This window comes from Suncus etruscus, chromosome 1, assembly GCF_024139225.1.
Source record: "Suncus etruscus isolate mSunEtr1 chromosome 1, mSunEtr1.pri.cur, whole genome shotgun sequence".
In the NCBI taxonomy this organism is placed as follows: Eukaryota; Metazoa; Chordata; class Mammalia; order Eulipotyphla; family Soricidae; genus Suncus; species Suncus etruscus.
The window spans coordinates 1,767,906-1,786,831 of NC_064848.1; the positions used below are offsets into that span (position 1 = coordinate 1,767,906).

Genomic DNA, 18,926 nt, shown 5'->3' on the forward strand with positions numbered 1-18,926 from the left:
AGTAGGGCATCTGCCTTGCACACGGCCTATCCAGGACGAACCTGGTTTGATCCACTGGCATCTCAGAAGGTCCCCCTAGCCAGGAGCGATTTCTGAGTGCTAGCCAGGGGTAAGGAACTCCTAAGCATCACCAGGTATGGCCCCAAAACAAAACAAAGAGAATTTTTAAAAGGGGCTTGAGCAATACCACAGTGGGTAGGGCATTTGACTTGCATGTGGCCAACCCAGGCTTGATCCCTGTCATCCTATATGGTCCACTGAGCCTATCAGGAATAATTTTTGAGCTCAGAGCCATGAATAACCCGAGTGCTTTAGGGTGTGACCATAAAAATAAAAATATAAAATAAAATAAATAAAATAAACATCATATCAAAATTTAAAAAATTCTTAAAAATAACAGTTAATTATGGATTTGTTTATAATTCTATTATATATAAATAAAAACAATTTCACTCTTTAATATATGTAAATACACACATAGCCACACACATAATTTGGTCTCCTTGGATTAGTTTTATGCACATTTGGGACCAAACTCTCTGACTATCTGGGAAATTGCTTATACTCCTAAGTTTGGAAAGTTCATCTCCAACTCAAAACTTCCATGGTAGAAATCTAATATTTCAGGATATCTGGCCCTATGCCCTCTCCCTTCATTCTATTTCTTAGTGTCTTTGCTCCTCTGTACTCCAAGTACTTGATATGTCTCATCCGGCTTAAGCAAATGCCTCAGTACTATTCCCTCAGCCTCTAGGTTCTTGCCATTCTAGGTTTTCTACACTTCTTGGGAGTGACCATTTTGTAATAGAATTTGATCCCATTACTGTCTAAAACAATACTGGTGATTTTTCATGGATCTAATGCAGTATAAGAAGCGCTTGTTTTGGGGTCAGAGCGGTGGTGCAGAACAGTAAGGTGTCTGTCTGCCTTGCTGGCATTAGCCTAGGATGAACCGTGGTTCAATCCCCCAGCATCACATAATCACATATGGTCCCTCAAGCCAGGAGTGATTTCTGAGCGCATAGCCAGGAGTAACCCAGGAGTGGCCCAAAAAACCAAAACCAAAACCAACCAACCAAACAAACAAACAAAAAACCTCTTGCCTTTCTCTCTCTTTTTGTCGTTTTCAGGTCATATCCAGCGGTATTGGAGAGGAGAGGTCATTCCTGCCAGCATGCAGAAAACCATGCCATACTGGCAACTGAATCTAGACCTCTGACATGCAGTGGATGTGCTCAGCCAGTTGAACTAGCTTTCTGATTTTCTTGCCTCTCTTTCAGCCTCCAAAAAACTAACAATTAAGGAATTCATTTAACTTTCAGTCACCCTCTTGTGCAGCTACATTGAATTGCTCATAACTTATAGTCTGTATGCCTATCTGCATCTCTTGGTTTGGGTTGTTCCCAAAGCACACTTGGGAATAGAAATAGGGCACAAGAAGTTTGTGAGGAAGTGGAGAAGGAAAATGGCAAGGAAAAAGGTTGGTTAAGGAATGCTTTGCTAATGGACTGGGACATCTGAGGATCATTCCATTAGTGGTTAGAGATGTTGATATTTTATCCCCCAATTTATTTGTTGGAGGGTTCTCTTAGAAGCCTTGACTTCTTTGCGTTTTAGTACATAGCTACATGTCTGGAAAATACCTTTAGCCAAAAAAATACTGGAAACTATTGGCCAGGTGACCCATAGATCAAAATTACAACTAACATGTGCTTCTTTGTACTAGCATATATGTGTCTTACGTCACCTGAACTCTCTGCCTCCACTTGCTGGTCTGAATCCCTCAAGAGACAGCTCCCTGAGGAGCTCCCTTCTATCCGGAGGGCTTTTACTTCTGTTTCTGTGCATAGTTTCTACTGCTGCAAACTACTTGATTGTAATTATTAGTTTATAATTCTGATGCCCCACCTGGCGCTGGGCTACTGGAGGACATGATTTTAGGTACAGGCAGATATTAGGTGTCCACTGGACAAAGACACGACAGGTATGTCAAAGAGGAACCCCAATTTCTGTGTATGTAATTAAGAAAACCATGGAAGTAAAATAGATGACCTCTTTTTTGTGTGTGGTTTTTGGGTCACACCCAGCAGTGCTCAGGGGTTATTCCTGGCTCCATGCTCAGAAATTGCTCCTGGCAGGCACGGGGGACCATATGGGACGCCGGGATTTGAACTGATGACCTTCTGCATGAAAGGCAAATGCCTTACCTCCATGCTATCTCTCCGGCCCCAAAATATATGACCTTTTAATAGTATAAAGGAAAGTATGTAGGAGAAGCAATAAGGTAGAGATTGAAAATATAATCCAAAAAAAAAAAAAGACAAAAATATATAATCCAAGTTGGTTTAATTTAGTTGCTTTTTTATCTCAATGAGTGGGGGTGAAGGACCTTTAAGCTTCTTTCACATGCAGCAGATTTCATGAAACTCAAGCTGTGTTTAAGTGAAAGCTCCAGCTGGACAACAACCACACACAAAAACACTTAATGTAATGTTACTTACTAGAATTCCAAGATGCAGCACAGGTGAAAAAGAACTGAGATACTGGTTTACAATGCTGTGTGCATAAGAGAACGGGCACTGTGCAGTCTCACCTGGGTAAGCAGACAGCTCCCAGGGAAGTGGCCTGGCTCACACAGGTGACCCAAATGGAACAGATCTCCAAGTAGGAGGTGACAATGCCCTGCCTGTGTCCTGCTACTGCTGCTCTGCAGAGTGTGATCTTGCGCAAGATACAGACTCATGAATCTAATCTCTGGAAGGTAGAAGTTGTCTATGCTTATTTGTAGAAGGGACACTCTATGGAGTGTGTTCTTGAACACGGGCCATTCTTGGCTTCCCTTATATTGAGACCCTCTTGCTTATGAAAGAACTACAACTGGGGTGAGGGTGGGACTGAATGACAGAAGGAAACAATAGCTGTTGGCTCAGGGGTCCTATGACTAATGGTTTAAAAATGTTGGGTGGGTAGGATGTTTGCCTTGCATGCAACCCACCTGGGTTCAATTCCCGGCATCCCATATGGTCCCACAGGCACTGCCAGGAGTAATTCCTGAGTGCAGAGCCAGCAGTAACCACTGAGCACCACTAGGTGTGGCCCTCAAACAAAACAAACAAAAAAATTCCTCCAAAATGTTAGGGGTGTTCATTTTATGAGACTGACACGCTACCTACTGTGCTAACGAGGCACCTTGGGGATGCTCAAATCTTATTTTGGAAATAAAATCTCTCGGAATACAGACACTGGTACGCAGGATACATGAAAATGAATGAGTAATATTTATCTAAAGTAGTTAGATGTTACACATTTTCAAATAATTATATTTGAAATATAATTTCAAATAATTTTCTTTCAGAAAAATCCCTAGGGATACATAACCTGTATGCAATATTGTTTGAAATTGTTAAAAAAATCACTGAGCCAGAGTTGAAGTATATACCTGGCATTTCTGGGTTTGATAACTAAACTATGCATCCCAATCTAGATACTGTTGGCAGTAGTGCCAGTTCTTTACACCTAACAAAAACCAAAGAAAATAATTTTATAAAAATATCCTTAATATACCTGAGGGAGATGACATATCTGTCATAAATATCAAGTCACTATTGTGATTCTTAATTGGGTCAGAATAGTTGTTCCTCCTCCAGCATGTCTATTTATGGATAGTCTGTGGATAGTCTATGGGGTGTGGTAGAGGTGGTCTAGATAGTCAAGTTGCCCAGTAGTTGAGCCTGGCATATTGGCTCTAAGCACACTCACAGGTTGTGTGTGACTTCAGAAAGTTACTATTTATAGATGATTTCCTGTCCCTGATGCATGGAGATAACTTTGGAGAAAAAAACGGGGAAATAAGTAAGTGCAGGAGGCTGAAATTTAAAGTATCTGGGCCTGAGTAAGTGCTATGAGGCTATGCTGGGCTGCCTTGATTTGGTCTAGCTTCGATGGATTTGTTGACTCAGAGAAAAACAATAATCACTCGATTCCTCTGGATTTCAGGGGAAGAGGAACTGGATAACATAAGTATCTCTTCTAGCTTTATAGTTAAGTTTATGACATTGTTAAGAGAAATAGCCTCTGGCAGGGAAAATGAGATCCAGGAGGCAAGTCTCAACATATATGTCAATAAGGACAGAGGAAGGACAGAGGAAGTACAGCTAAGACTACTGCATCTTCATGAAATGATGCCAAGAAAGGCAAAATTCTGATGTTGCAAAAGTTGAGTCTAGACGAACAGTAAGTAGAGGTCTTACCTTCCGGTTACAGCAAAACACAGCGTACACATCCCACGTAAGAGGCCCACCGCGTGCTGCAGAAAGGTGGCCATTTTGGGATTCTCGTCTATGGGGCCTTGTACTGACAGAAAGCAGCCTCCGAGCTTCTCAATGAGGCCAATGTTCACCATGTAGCTGGAGATGAAAAGAAACATGTGTTAGCAATCTGCATTGCCTTCAACATCTTATCCTTTCAAGACAAACCTTACAAAATATATGTTGGGCCTCTGGAAGGAAGAGAAAAATACAACACCGTTTTGAGTTAAGCTTCGCAAGCAACAATTTCCTTAGATTTAGTCTGATTAAGTGGCTATTTCTATAATGGAGTCTTTAAAATTTATTTATTTTAGGCACCATGGTTTACAATTCTGGAACTGATAAGGTTTCATGTGTAGTGCTCTTCCTCACACCATCCCGTGTCCACTTTCCTACACTATTGTTCAGTTTCCCACCCTTATCCCCACTTTCCCTCTGTTAGCTTCCTATGAAAAACAGCTCTCAATTTTTGATGCTTTTGGGTATCTGTATTCCCCTACTATGTTTCTGCATTTACAGCTATGTACTGTATTTGTAGCTATAAAAAGGAAATAGAACAGTTTTAAAAATAAAAATGTTAATTTTGAGTACAGAATATATGTGCAAAATTATTGATATTTCTGCTTTTATAATACTATTATTCACTTACCTACATTTTTTTATTTTGTAAAATGGAGAATCTGATTCACATTTGAAATCTCCTAAAAGTTTATTACACAAAAGATGAAAAAAAAAACCAGACCCCTTCTTCTTTTATAATAGAAAGTAAATTCTCCTGGGTTACTGAGTATCTACTACAGTTTTTAAATGTGGGAAGTGGGAACTGATGACCACCAGTACATTCTCTTATAATAAAGGAACCATAGAGATGGAGATTTGTACACATTGACAATCTGATTTAATGGAGTCAGACTTTAAAAACGGGCTTTTATAATTCCACATTTTTGTTTGTTTGGGGGCCAGGCCTCATAGTATTCAGGGCTCTGCACTCAGGAACTACTCTTGGCAGGGACTGGGGGTGGTGGTTGAGGCTTAACTAAGGGCGTCTGTGTGAAGACCAGACTATCTTTCCAGCCCCAATTCTATAACTTTTCAATTCATGAAGTGTTTCTACATTAATCATCCTAGTGAATTACCACAAGAACTCCACTGGGAAGCAGAGAGAGATTTTGTTCCAGTGTGTCCAGTACATTCTCTCCTATTCCATGCGATCTTGGTGGAGTTGCTATATATTGTAATCTTCTGTAACAGAAGCTCCGGCAGAGTCAGAGTACTCAGGGAGGGCACATGACCTCAAGGGGAATAATCAGCAATAGGAAAGATCAAGCCTTACCTAGCTAAGTCATTGTGTAATCTTGGAAAACTGGCTTGCTTTTCTGAATTTTCGTCCCATCTCTGTTTTATTTTTGGGTTACACGCAGCTGCGCTCAGGGTTTACTCCTGGCTCTGCATTCAGGAATTACTCCTGGTGATGTTCAGGGGACTATGTGTGATGCTAGGGATTAAGTCCAGGTCAGGAGCGCACAAGGCAAGTGTCCTACTTGCCTTGTAATTGTAATGTTACTCCGGCCAAGCCTCCTCATCTCTGAATCAGGGATACAGTGGCATACTTGTGGCATACAGTGAATGAAGACAGTCACTTTCCACAATTAGTTTTCTTTAATGACAGATATTCTATGATTTTTTTTAACTCTATTCATGTTACCTTATTTTAGCAGACTAATTATTTTATATCTTAATTCTACTATCCTCCTCTACATTTCTGGTTTGTGAGAACTTGTGAAAAACTTTGTTCTAACTTTCTTCTTCTTTATGATTTCTGTTTTTTAATAAACTGCTTTCTGTTGAAATCTAAATTGCAAAGAGTAAATGAACAACAGCCAAGCATTTACGCTTAGGATTAAGTACTCTGACATACACAGAAATCCATGTAAGTATCAATCAAAATAAGACACAGTTTATATTGATCATCACAGATAGATCCCTTTCTTGCCATTCAAGTTCTTTCTTCATCCAATGATTATAATTATTGATTCCAATTATCAGTGGGCTGACTTTAAACTTCATATAAGTGAATTCATTCAAAATGTCATTTTTTGTGCTTGGCTTTTTCTGCTAAGCATAATTATTTTGATATTCATTCATGTTGCTAAAGCTATTTCCTCCTTTTTGTTGATGATTAATAATATTCTACTGTATGAATAGTTTATCAGCACTACTTATGGACATGTTGATCAAGTAATATTTTGTTTAGTATAAATGAGTGAGTGAACATTTGAATAGGTTCTTTCATTTCTTTTAGTAAGTATCTAGGAATAAAATTGTTAGATTATGGCATAATATGTTTAACTTTATAAATGGCTCTCTACGATGGTCATACTATTTTACACTATCAATAGCAATGTATCAGAATTCCAGTTATTCTACACCCTGGAGAGTATTTTCCATTATTGCTTTTAAATTTGTTTGTAACTATTTAGTGAATTTGAACAGGAATCTGGATGACATTTTAATCTGCATCTCTCTCTCTTTCTCTTCTCTCCCTCTCTTTCTCTTCTCTCCCTCTCTTTTTCTCTCTCCCTCCCCCTTCTCCCCACGCAGCTATTCTCAGGGCTTACTCCTAGATCTGAGCTCATAAATTACTTCTGGCAAGCTTTGGAGATCATATGGGCATATATTTTTATACTGAATACATTGGGACTGAAGCGATAGTACAGTGATGGGGACTTGCCTTGCATGTGGCCAACCCAGGTTAGACCCCAACCCAGATTAGTCTCCTGAACCTAGACGGGTGTAATGCCTGAGTTCAGAACCAGAAGCAACCACTGAGTATCACTGGGTGAGGCCCCCAAACCAAAAAACCAAACCAAACCAAACCAACAAACTGACTACCTTTCACATGCTTACTAAAGTATTCACACATGATTTTTTTTGTGAAGCATTTGCACTTAAGGAAATCCATCTCAAGATTTCAAAAGCATAGTCTCCTATTTAATTAGAAAGTTTATGGTTTTGGAGCCAGAGCGATTGCACAGTGGGTAGGGTGTTTTGTCTTGCATGCTGCTGACCTGGATTTGACCCTTGGCATCCCCTATGGTCCCCCAAATCTGCCAGGAGTATCTTATGAACACAGAGTCAGGACTAACCTCTGAGTGCCACTGGGTATGTCCCAAAAAACAAAAAACAAAAAAAAAATCAAAATAAAACACAACAGCTTATGGTTACAGCATTGTGGTTAGGTCTATGATCCATTTTAAGATATTGCTGTGTATTGTAGAAGATTAATTTTCTTCCATAGAAATGTTTAGTATTCCTACACCAATGAAAAAGATTGTCCTTTTATTAATGAATCACCATGATTATCTGATCAAAAATCAATTCATCAGCAGTTTCCAGGGGTTAGAGGAAAGAGAATGATAAAGAGGTAGCTAGATCACAGGAGACTTATGTAATAATATCATACAATAATAGCAGATTCATGCCATTTTTCAATTGCCAAAATTCAGAGACCACATGACTTCAAGAGTAAATCCCACAGGGTCAGGGAGATAGTACAACAGGTAGGGCACTTGGCCTGTATGTGGTCGACCTGGGTTTAAACTGGCACCCTTTGTAGCACCTAAGCCTGACAAGAATGATCCCTGAGCACAGAGCTACTTGTAATTCCTGAGCACTGGCACATGTGACCCCCAAACAAAGACAAACAAAAAGAGTAAGCCCAATGTAAAATTTGTCAATCTTAATGTGAATATAGCTCATTAATTATGACAAATATGACAGTCTTATGTCATTGATGGAAGCTGAGTAAGTGAGCTCAGGAAATATATGTGAGCTCTTTCTTTTCACTTGAATTTACTGTGAGCCAAAAATTACTTTTAAAAATAAAATCTCCTGGGGCTGGAGAGGTGGCGCTAGAGGTAAGGTGTCTGCCTTGCAAGCGCTAACCAAGGAAGGACCAAGGTTCGATCCCCCTGCATCCCATATGGTCCTCCCAAGCCAGGGGCAATTTCTGAGCGCATAGGTAGGAGTAACCCCTGAGCGTCAAATGGGTGTGGCCAAAAAACCAAAAGAAAAATAAAAAAATAAAATAAATAAAATCTCCTGAAAACAAAGCTTCATTGGGAAAAAGTCCAAAGACTAATTATGTATGAATCTACTTCTAGGATCTTGATTCTATTTTGATTTATTGCTCTATCCTTAGAATAAAGCCACTGCCTTCATTATTTTAATTTTATAGTAGGACTTGAAATCTGGCAAGTCCGTTCACTTTACAATTAGTTTTCAAAATTGTGTTGCCTGTTCCACCTTGGTGTTCTTCACCATTTATTTATTTATTTATTTATTTATTTATTTATTTATTTATTTATTTATTTATTTATTTATTTTTTGGTTTTGGGCCACACCCAGCGGTGCTCAGGGGTTACTCCTGGCTGTCTGCTCAGAAATAGCTCCTGGCAGGCACAGGGGACCACATGGGACACCGGGATTCGAACCAACCACCTTTGGTCCTGGATCGGCTGCTTGCAAGGCAAACGCCTCTGTGCTATCTCTCCGGGCCCTGTATTCCTATTCTGAATGAAGAAAAAGTTCAATGTATCATGATTTAACCGTAGGCATTTCTCTTATTTTTTAGTTTTTCTTAGGTTTAATGATGTGGGTTCCCCCCCCCCCCCCTTCTCAGGTAGTGCTCAGAGGCAATCCTTGGCTCTATGCTTGGGGTCATTCCCAGCTATCTCAGGAGAACATGTGGGTTTGGGGATGGAACCAAGACTTCCACAAGCAAAGCATTTCTCCAGTCCTGAGGCATATCTCTAGTCCTGGAGTACTGTATGTTGTTAAAAGTTTTTCCTTCTATTGACATAGACATACTGTTTTCCCTTTTTATGTTTTTATCATTATTGTGTTTTAGGTCAGATTACTGCCAGGAGACAACTTTTCATCACATATTTCACTTTCGTATTTCGGCACATTGTGTGAAAAGAAGAAGCAATGGCTTTGTCCTGGACTATTTTTACAAAGATGTTTGCAAAACAAATGGGCTTGGAAGAGAAAGACAGCATCGCTAGAAAATGTCCCCTGTCTCAGGCAAAAACTGAGCAGGTCTACTTTTAGCCCACTATAAAAAGCTGGGATTACCTAAGTTTAGGATTCCTTCAATGTGCTGCAAACCCACTGCAAAGAGTTTGGGGACAGTGGAGATGAAGAGAACAGAGCATTTACTGTTGGCCTGGCAATTGATAAAGTTCTTTATCTCTGATCTAGCAGTGCGTCTTTTGCCAGAACCAATCGCAGGCGAACTTGGCTCACAAGAAGGGTAAAATCTGACACCTTGGATGGTTCTCAACAATCAGTTAATAATGGTAAAGTTTTCAATGCTAAATGTAAGCTTGCATTACTGGACTACGATCCAGTCATACTTGTTTGTTTCTATGTATTCTTAAATTGGGAATGTACACCCAGAGTGCTCAGGGCTTCTCCTGGCTCTGAGTACATGGATCATCTCAGCACAGCTCAGGGGACCATTTGTAGTACTGGGAATCAAACCCAGATCATCAGGGTTTGATACAGGGGCAAGCATTTCATACACCTTTCCTGCTGTACTATTCTATGGCCCCTATATATTACAGAATTTAACTGCCAAAATATTTTAGACTTACTTTCATTAGGGACACCGATTATTTTATTTTTGGTTTGTGGGTTTGGCAGTGCTCAGGGCTTACTCCGAGCTTGTGTTCAGGGATCACTCCTGGGTAGCTTCGGGGGGATTGTATGTGGTGCAAGGAACTGGACCTTCAATTGTGTGCAAGAGAAGCACTGGACCCACTGTAGTATCTACTCAACTCCTTATTTCTTACATTCTTTTCAAGAATGTCTTTGTCAGAATTTAGGATTTAGATGATTTCATTCTTCCTACTCATTTGGGCCTTATTTGCTCTCTTTCTCCAGGTTTCTACAATGGAAACTTTTACCACTGGTAAAAAAGGAAAGCTATACATTTTTTTGTATTAAGTATTATATTTTCTTTAAGTATTGTACCTTATAAAATGGAATATTCTGTATTTCCATTAGCATTCAATTTGAAATAAATTAATTTCTTATTCGGTGTCTAGATTATTGAGAAGTGTTAATTTATAAGTGACATTTTCATGGCTGATTTACAACTTAATTTCACTGGAAAAGAAAATATTCTATTAGAGTTCACTTTTTTTGAGTTTATTTTTGCTTCACACTGGTGGCACTCAGGAATTACTCCTGGCTCTGTGCTTCCAGTAGTGGCTAACAAATGATGTGGAGGAAGAGATTGAACCAGGGTATTGACCAGGAGAGTGATATACTAACTTGTAGTTCTGTAACTTCTCCTTGAATAGATGCTTTGTATTTGATGAGAGAAAGGTGAGGCAAGATGAAGAGTGGAAAAGGAAGAAGGAAAGGAGAGAGGAAAGGGGAAGAGAGAAGAGAGAGAAACTAATTATGCTTTAGTAAAAGACTGATTAAAGCAATACTATAAAAGCAGCTTGAGGCATTATGCTTCCTGATTTCAAGTAATATCACAAAGACAGAGTATTCAAAACAGTTTGATACTGTTCAAATATATTTGGGACAAAATCAAGAAATGAACCCCATACATATATAGTCAACTAATATTTGACAAGATATCCTAGGGGGGAAAGTCACTACAATTAACAGTGCTTAGAAAACTGCATGTTTACTTGCAAAAGTGTAAAACTAACTCAAATTAAATTGGTGACTTAAATGCAAGACTTGAAACCACAAAATTTCTAGATGAAAACATATGGGGGAAAGCTCCTTGATGTGGTTTTGGCAATAATTTTTCTGGATAGGACACCAACACACAAATAATAGAAGAAAAAATAATCAAGTAAGTCTATACCACACTAGAAAGCTTCTGTATAGCAAAAGGAATCATTTACAAATTGGAAAGGCAAACCTAGTGAATGGGAGAACGTATTTTCAAACATATCTGACAAGAGATTAATACCTGAAACACTTAAAGAACCTTGACAATCTGAAAGCAAAAAAATAATCCAATTATAAAGTGGGCAAAGAATAGGAACAAATATTTCCTCCCTAAAAAATCATACAAATAAAAAGAAATCATACAATTAGCCAACAGACACATGTCAAGTTCAGAATCATTAATGATACAAAAAACTAAATCAAAACAAGGTATCATTTCCAAACTGTTTTTTGTTTGTTTGTTTTTGTTTTGGGGTCTATCCTGGCAATGCTCAGGGGCTACTCCTGGCTCTTCACTCAGAAATCGCCCCCAGCAGGCTCGGAGGACCATATGGTATGCTGGGATTCGAATCACTGTCCTTCTGCATGCAAGGCAAATGTCCTACTGCTGTGCTATCTCTCCGGCCCCTGTTACTAGTGTTATATATAAAAAGAGACAAGAAATAAAATAATTGGAACCAATCTGACAGTGCACGTGCACCAGCCCTGGCTCTTGAGAGTATATCTTAAATATTCCAGCACATATACACAAAACAATAATAATACACGGTGACAGAAGTGTTGACTGATTTTATGTGGTAAGTATTAAGTCACCATACTGTATGGCTTACATAATAAATATATATACTTACATAATACTATGTAAGTATATATGGGTCAGAGAGATAGCGCAGAAGGACAGTGGTTCAAATCCTGGCATCCCATATAGTCCCCAAGCCCGCCAGGAGCGGTTTCTGAGCATAGAGCCAGGAGTAACCTCTGAGAGCTGCTGGGTGTGACCCAAAAACCAAAACCAAAACCAAAAAAAAAACAAAAAAAAAAGGAAAATATTATAGAACTTTATTGAGCTTCTATTTCCTGAGAAAACTTCAAGTCATCCAGGACCAAAGGTGGTTGAGATATTTCTGAGCAGACAGCCAGGAGTAACCCCTGAGCACCGCCGGGTGTGGCCCAAAAACCAAAAAAAAAAAACAAAAAAAACAAAAAACAAAAACAAAAAACTTCAAGTCAGTATCTTTTTTTTTTTTTTTTTTTTTTGGTCACACCTGGCGGTGCTCAAGGGTTACTCCTGACTGTCTGCTCAGAAATAGCTCCTGGCAGGCACTGGGGACCATATGGGATACCGGGATTTGAACCAACCACCTTAGGTCCTGGATCGGTTACTTGCGAGGCAAACACCGCTGTGCTATCTCTCCGGGCCCAAGTCAGTATCTTTTTTTTTTTTTTTTTTTGGTTTTTGGGTCACACCCGGTAACGCTCAGGGGTTACTCCTGGCTATGAGCTCAGAAGTTGCTCCTGGCTTGGGGGACCATATGGGATGCTGGGGGATCGAACTGTGGTCCGTCCAAGGCTAGCGCAGGCAAGGCAGGCACCTTACCTCTTGTGCCACCGCCCGGCCCCAGTCAGTATCTTTTTAACTTATAATTTTCTTCTACTCTATAAATAATATTTCTTTCCTAGAAATAGGCTTGACTTTAAATGATGATATTTCCACTATATAGGAAAATCATGTTTGACAGTTAAACAATATCATTTGGGTATTTTGAAGAAGGCCTTTATTTATTTTTATTAGTTTTATTCTGAAGAACTGGGAAGTGTCTAGAATAAAGTGATATAAATAGTCTTGCTTGGAACTAATAAATATTTCTGGGAATCCTTTAAATTTAGAGATGTCACTCAACCAGGAGATTGAGTTAGTATCCCAGTTCTTTTAAGACCATTCCTTATCTCTTCTAGGCCAGTTGAGGAGGAGGAAGGAGATTGTGTTAGGATGAGAACTCAGGTGTGTGGAACCACAGATTATACCAGAAACTTTTCCTTAACTTCACAGCACTTGAGACAGAATCTGACAAAAAGTTCCTGGGTGAGGCAGGGAGTGGAATGATATTTCTTGTAACTTCATATCTTAGAAAGTGGGAAAAAAAAAATACTCCAAAACACAGAGACAACGAAACATACTCAGTTAAGCAGATGTGAGAGGTAGTTTGTCGACCAGTACATAGCCATTGTTCAGCCAAAGAGCAAGTATGCTATCTAAGAAACCAACACCACAAGAGGCTTGAGGTAGAGAAAGAGTGTTTGTTTGAAGTGCTGGAGCTGTCAATCATCCTTTCTAAGTTACATGAGCTATTTGTTTTGGCAGATTATCAGCATTATCTTCCCCACCCCCTCTCCAAATACCTTCCTCCTTTAAGAGGATCTGGTAACTATAATAATATATGTGAAAATATGTACTTTTTCCTGGAATGCCAACTGGAATAGCACTGAAGCATTCAGTGGTGCCTTCCGCTGCATCACAGCTGAGGCATGTAGCTGAGTTGTCTGGACGACAAGAATGCAGGCTAGCTTCACCCCCTGGGTGGGCGCTGGGACAGAATGACATTCATCAGCATGGAGGTGTTCCAATGACCAAAAGGACATGGAGAAATTGAATGGGATCAAGCATCCAGAAAAAGGCCAGGGAGGGTAGAAGTCAAGTGCTCTAAGATAAATGGCTGTGAACCCACAGGGCCAGCAATAAATATGCTTGGGGAGAGAGGGCAGGCAGATGGAAGGGAAAACTGAACAAAATATTCAAGGGTAAGAAAGATACTGAATGAAACAATTGCTCCCAAGAAAGTCCTACAAAAAACTGAAGGGAATTTATGAACCGTGAAGGAAGCAATGTAGAGCTAAGCATTCTCTTTCTCCTATTAACCCACCATATGCTTCAGAGAGGAACAAATCACATGATTGTGGAGGCCAGAGATCAGAGCATATCACTGAGAAGTCACTGTGGAATGGTAGGACAGATAGTTGGTGAATTCCAGATGGCACCCTGTTGGGAAAGCAAATGCCTTACCTGATCAAGATTCACGAAGGAAAAGGAGTTAATATGCTAAAGGTGTAAATTTGTCTGTAGTAGAGATGACCTTTGCAGGATGTAGGGTTGACTTTGAACAGATGCCAGAAATTTCTGTGCAGGGTAAGCATATAGGACCTGAAAGTCTAGCTAGATTTGATTTGAGCTCTAGTCTCAGCACTCTTTTTTTTTTTGGTTTTTGGGCCACACCCGGCGGTGCTCAGGGGTTACTCCTGGCTGTCTGCTCAGAAATCGCTCCTGGCAGGCACGGGGGACCATATGGGACACTGGGATTTGAACCAACCACCTTTGGTCCTGGATCGGCTGCTTGCAAGGCAAACGCCGCTGTGCTATCTCTCTGGTCCCCACTGGTTGTTTTTTAAAACGCCGCTGTGCTATCTCTCCAGGCCCTAGTCTCAGCACTCTTAGTTACTTTCTAACTTAACCATTACATAACCTTGGACAAAGCCTATGACCTCTGAGCAATGTGTCCTTCCTTCCTTTTTTTTTTTTTTTTTTGGTTTTTGGGCCACACCCGTTTGATGCTCAGGGGTTACTCCTGGCTATGCGCTCAGAAATCGCCCCTGGCTTGCGGGGACCATATGGGACACCAGGGGATCGAACCGTGGTCATTCCTTGGCTAGCGCTTGCAAGGCAGACACCTTACCTCTAGCGCCACCTCACCGGCTTCTTCCTTCCTTCCTTCCTTCCTTCCTTCCTTCCTTTCCTTCCTTCCTCCTTCCTTCCTTCCTTCCCTCCTTCCTTCCTTCCTTCCTTCCTTCCTCCCTCCTCCCTCCCCTCCCTCCTTCCTCCCATCCTCTCCTTCACTTCCTTCCTCCCTCCCTCCCCTCCTTCCTTCTCCCTCCCCTCCTCCCTCCCTCTCTCCCTCCTTCCCTCCTCCCTCCCTCCTTTCTTCCTTTCTTTCTCTTTCATTCTTTCTTTCTTCTTTTCTTTACTTTCTTTCTTTCTTTCTTTCTTTCTTTCTTTCTTTCTTTCTTTCTTTCTTTCTTTCTTTCTTTCTTCACTTCTTTCCTTCTTTCCTTCCTTTCTCTCTCCATCTCTCCTCTCCTCTCTCTCTCTCTCTCTCCTCTCTCTTCTTTTCTTTCTTTCTTTCTTTCTATCTTTCTTCTTTCTTTCTTCTTTTCTTTTCTCCTTCCTTCCTTCCTTCCTTCCTTCCTTCCTTCCTTCCTTCCTTCCTTCCTTCCTTCCTTCCTTCCTTCCTTCCTTTCTCTCTTTCTCCTTCCTTTCCCCTCCCTTCCCTTTCCCCCTTCCCTTTCCCTTCCCTTCCCTTCCCTTCCCCTTCCCTTCCCTTCCCTTCCCTTCCCTTCCCTTCCCTTCCCTTCCCTTCCCTTCCCTTCCCTTCCCCTTCCCTTCCCCTTCCTTTCCCTTCCCTTCCCCTTCCCCTTTTCCCTTCCCTTTCCCTTTCCTTTCCTTTTTTTTTTTTGGATTTTGAGCCATACCCAGTGACGCTCAGGGGTTACTCCTGGCTATGTGCTCAGAAGCTGCTCCTGGCTTGAGGGACCAGATGGGATGCCAGGGGATCAAACCATAGTCTGTCCTAGGTCAGCCACATGCAAGGCAAATGCCCTACAGCTGCAACACCACTCTAGCCCGAGTTTCTTTCTGATAGGAAATCCTATACTTACAGTGTCACAAAGACTATACTACAATGCAATGGGTGTTCTATGGATGGTAGCAATTACTATTAGTCTGAGCCAAGTTTATATCTAAGTTGAACTGAATTGGGTTCAGTCTCAGAAATTCTTTGAATTGGAAAGAGTTGAGAGCAAAACATGTTTTAAATATATCCAAAATAGGGGCCGGGTAGTGGCGCTGGAGGTAAGGTGTCTGCCTTGCAAGCGCTAGCCAAGGAAGGACCTCGGTTCGATCCCCGGCGTCCCATATGGTCCACCCAAGCCAGGGGCGGTTTTCTGAGCACATAGCCAGGAGTAACCCCTGAGCGTCAAACGGGTGTGGCCCAAAAACCAAAAAAAAAAAAAAAAAAAAAATATATCCAAAATATTAGATTACAAATTTACCAACCCCAAATCCCCCAAATTGAATAATGCATAGTTACCTGCCTTTAGAACCAAATACTTAATTATCAAGAATAATAGATGAATTCTAATTACATTTTCATTATTAAGATTCTCCTTCTCTCTACAAATGTGATTTATTGCTACCAGGAATTTGTGGAAAGTGTCAGAGCCATTATTACTACATAACTTCTGAGACTTAAAATTTTAAATAAGGGGCCGGCGAGGGTGGCACTTAGAGGTAAGGTATGTCTTCCTTGCAAGCGCTAGACAAGGAAGGACTGCGGTTCGATCCCCTGGCGTCCCATAGGGTCCCCCCAAGCAGGGGCAATTTCTGAGCACTTAGCCAGGAGTAACACCCAGAGCATCAACCGGGGTATGGCCTGAAAAACCAAAAAAAATTTTTTTATAATTACAATATATATATATATTTTTGACCATACTTGGTAATGTTCAGGGGTCACCCCTGGCTTTGCATTCAGGGATCATTCCTGGCATTGACAATGTTTGGGGGACCACATGTAGTGCCAGGGATCAAACCCAGTTTTTTTCTTTTTGTTTTGTTTTTGGGCCACACCCATTTGACGCTCAGGGGTTACTCCTGGCTATGTGCCTCAAAAATCGCCCCTGGCTTGGGGGGGACCATATGGGACGTCGGGGATGAATCGCAGGTCTGTCCTACACTAGCGCTTGCAAGCAGACACCCTTACCTCTAGCACCACATTCCCGGCCCCAAATCAGTTGACCCACATGCAAGGCAATCACCATACCCTGCTATGCTAGTATTCCAACCTCAATAAAGTTTTTTTTTTTTTTTTACTTAAAAGATTGTTTTAAGAAATCATGGCAATTTTACCTGATGAGGTCTTGAACGCGACTGTTAAATGCATCACCTTGGGAGGGTTTGTTTTTCATTTCCTGTGTTGATATTTTTTGGTGTATCTGGCCGGCTGTTTCCATCTGGTCGATTTCACAATTAGGCAGTCAAAAACCGCAGCACTGACTTTGAGAAGTCCAGTTGTCAAGCCTTCAAAAACTTGCTTATTTGTATTTCTTCCCAAAATAGCATTATTTTCATCTGGAACATAAACCTAAGTGAAAAAAATACAATAATCGTGTTTCAATAAAACCACCCAAAATGGACAGAGGATATGGAAAGTTGTTGGAATCAGAAATAACTTTGAAATTCTAGAGGTGGCTATGGAATGTTCCATCTAGTAGTGGTTCTAAAATCAGGTAACTGAATTTAACTCTCTGCTTTGCCCTTATTAGCTGGGTGGCCATGAGCAGGTTGTTACTTCCAAGCTTCAGTCCTCTCATTTATAAAACAGGAATAATGATGCCACCTATATGATAGGAATCTTGTGAGGATTAGATAAGTTAACTCATAAAATGCTTACATAGCTTATGCTAAGGCATATCCTAGTACTCAAAAATAGTATTTATTCAACTGAATAAGGTTTAAGATGTAATATTGAAATGAATTAACTTGTAAACTTATAGGACTGTTCTTTTAATTTTAAAATGTCACATTTGGAGGGGATCAGAAAGTGGAGAAAGTACTTGGGAATAAGTACTAATCCTTCTGAGGTTCTGAAACCCAGTGTTTCTTCCTTACACTACCTTAAATTTTAGTTTTTAGGCGACTGTTTTTAAATCATTTACTTTCTACATTAAGAACATTTTCTTTTCTTCACACTCTCTTTCCTTTGAGGAAATCAGGACTTTATCTACTCACTATTATATTAATGGGGAAAGCAGTCAAATAACTTATTTATTTAATTTGGTTTTGGGGCCATACCTAGTAGTTCTCAGGGGTTACTCATGGCTCTGCACTCAGGAATTACTCCTGACTGGCTAGGAGTTGAAGCTGTATTGGCCACATGCAAGACAAGATCCCTACCCACTGTTCTATCACTCTACCAACCCTCCATTCCAAATAATTTACTGTTTTATTTTCTAGACTTAAATATTAAAGACAAAACCTTTGGTTTATTTTACACATATTTTTTTCAGAATGAATAGAGAAAAACGTTTCTGGGAAGCCATATTTCTCCATCATAGAACTTAAATTCCTTTCTTAAACCACACACACAACACCTCACACTGGCTTTATATATATGTATATAGACATATATTATTTATATATATTATACATATATTATTTTTATTTATTTAAACACTGTGGTTACAGGTTGTTCATAATACAGTTGTTTTAACCCTCAAAGATAAAGTTGTTCATGACTGAGCTACAATCATACAATGTACAACAACCTTCATCAGTGCACATTTCCTGCCACTTATGTCCCCAGCTTCCCTCGCCCTCTTCCTGATGCCCTCTCTCCTTTCTGTCTCTGGGGCAATCATTTTTCTTCTCTTTTTCTTTTCTTTTTAGACACTTTGGTTTGCCGTACAGTGCACCTTGTCTGCCACCAATGTCCTCAGTTTCCCTCCCATCCAGCCTCCCCTGGGTGGATTTTACTTCTCTTCCTCTCTCTTTTCTTTTTTTAACTGTGGTTTTCACTATTGTTACTGAAGGGATGCCAGGCATATCACTTTATCCCCTTTCGGCACTCAGTTTTTGTCCAAAGTGACCAGTTCTAACTATTGTTGTCAGAATAGATTCTTCTCTACTCTAACTGCAATTACTGCTGTTTGTGGCAAGCTTTCTATCATGGACTGGTCCTTTTGATCCTCATCTCTATTATCTCCAGATATTATTACTATACTCTCTTTTATTTTTCTTATAGCCCACGGGATGAG

General features: G+C 40.3%; 1 protein-coding gene across 1 annotated transcript in view; it reads right to left on the minus strand.

Moving 5' to 3' along the window:
- The window catches only part of SCAPER (S-phase cyclin A associated protein in the ER), a 390,328-nt gene that overhangs the window by 61,898 nt on the left and 309,504 nt on the right, over positions 1-18,926 (minus strand). The window contains 4 exon segments of the mRNA XM_049778585.1: positions 4,251-4,406; positions 17,020-17,096; positions 17,098-17,133; positions 17,135-17,254. Coding sequence (XP_049634542.1) covers positions 4,251-4,406; positions 17,020-17,096; positions 17,098-17,133; positions 17,135-17,254 — 389 coding nt within the window.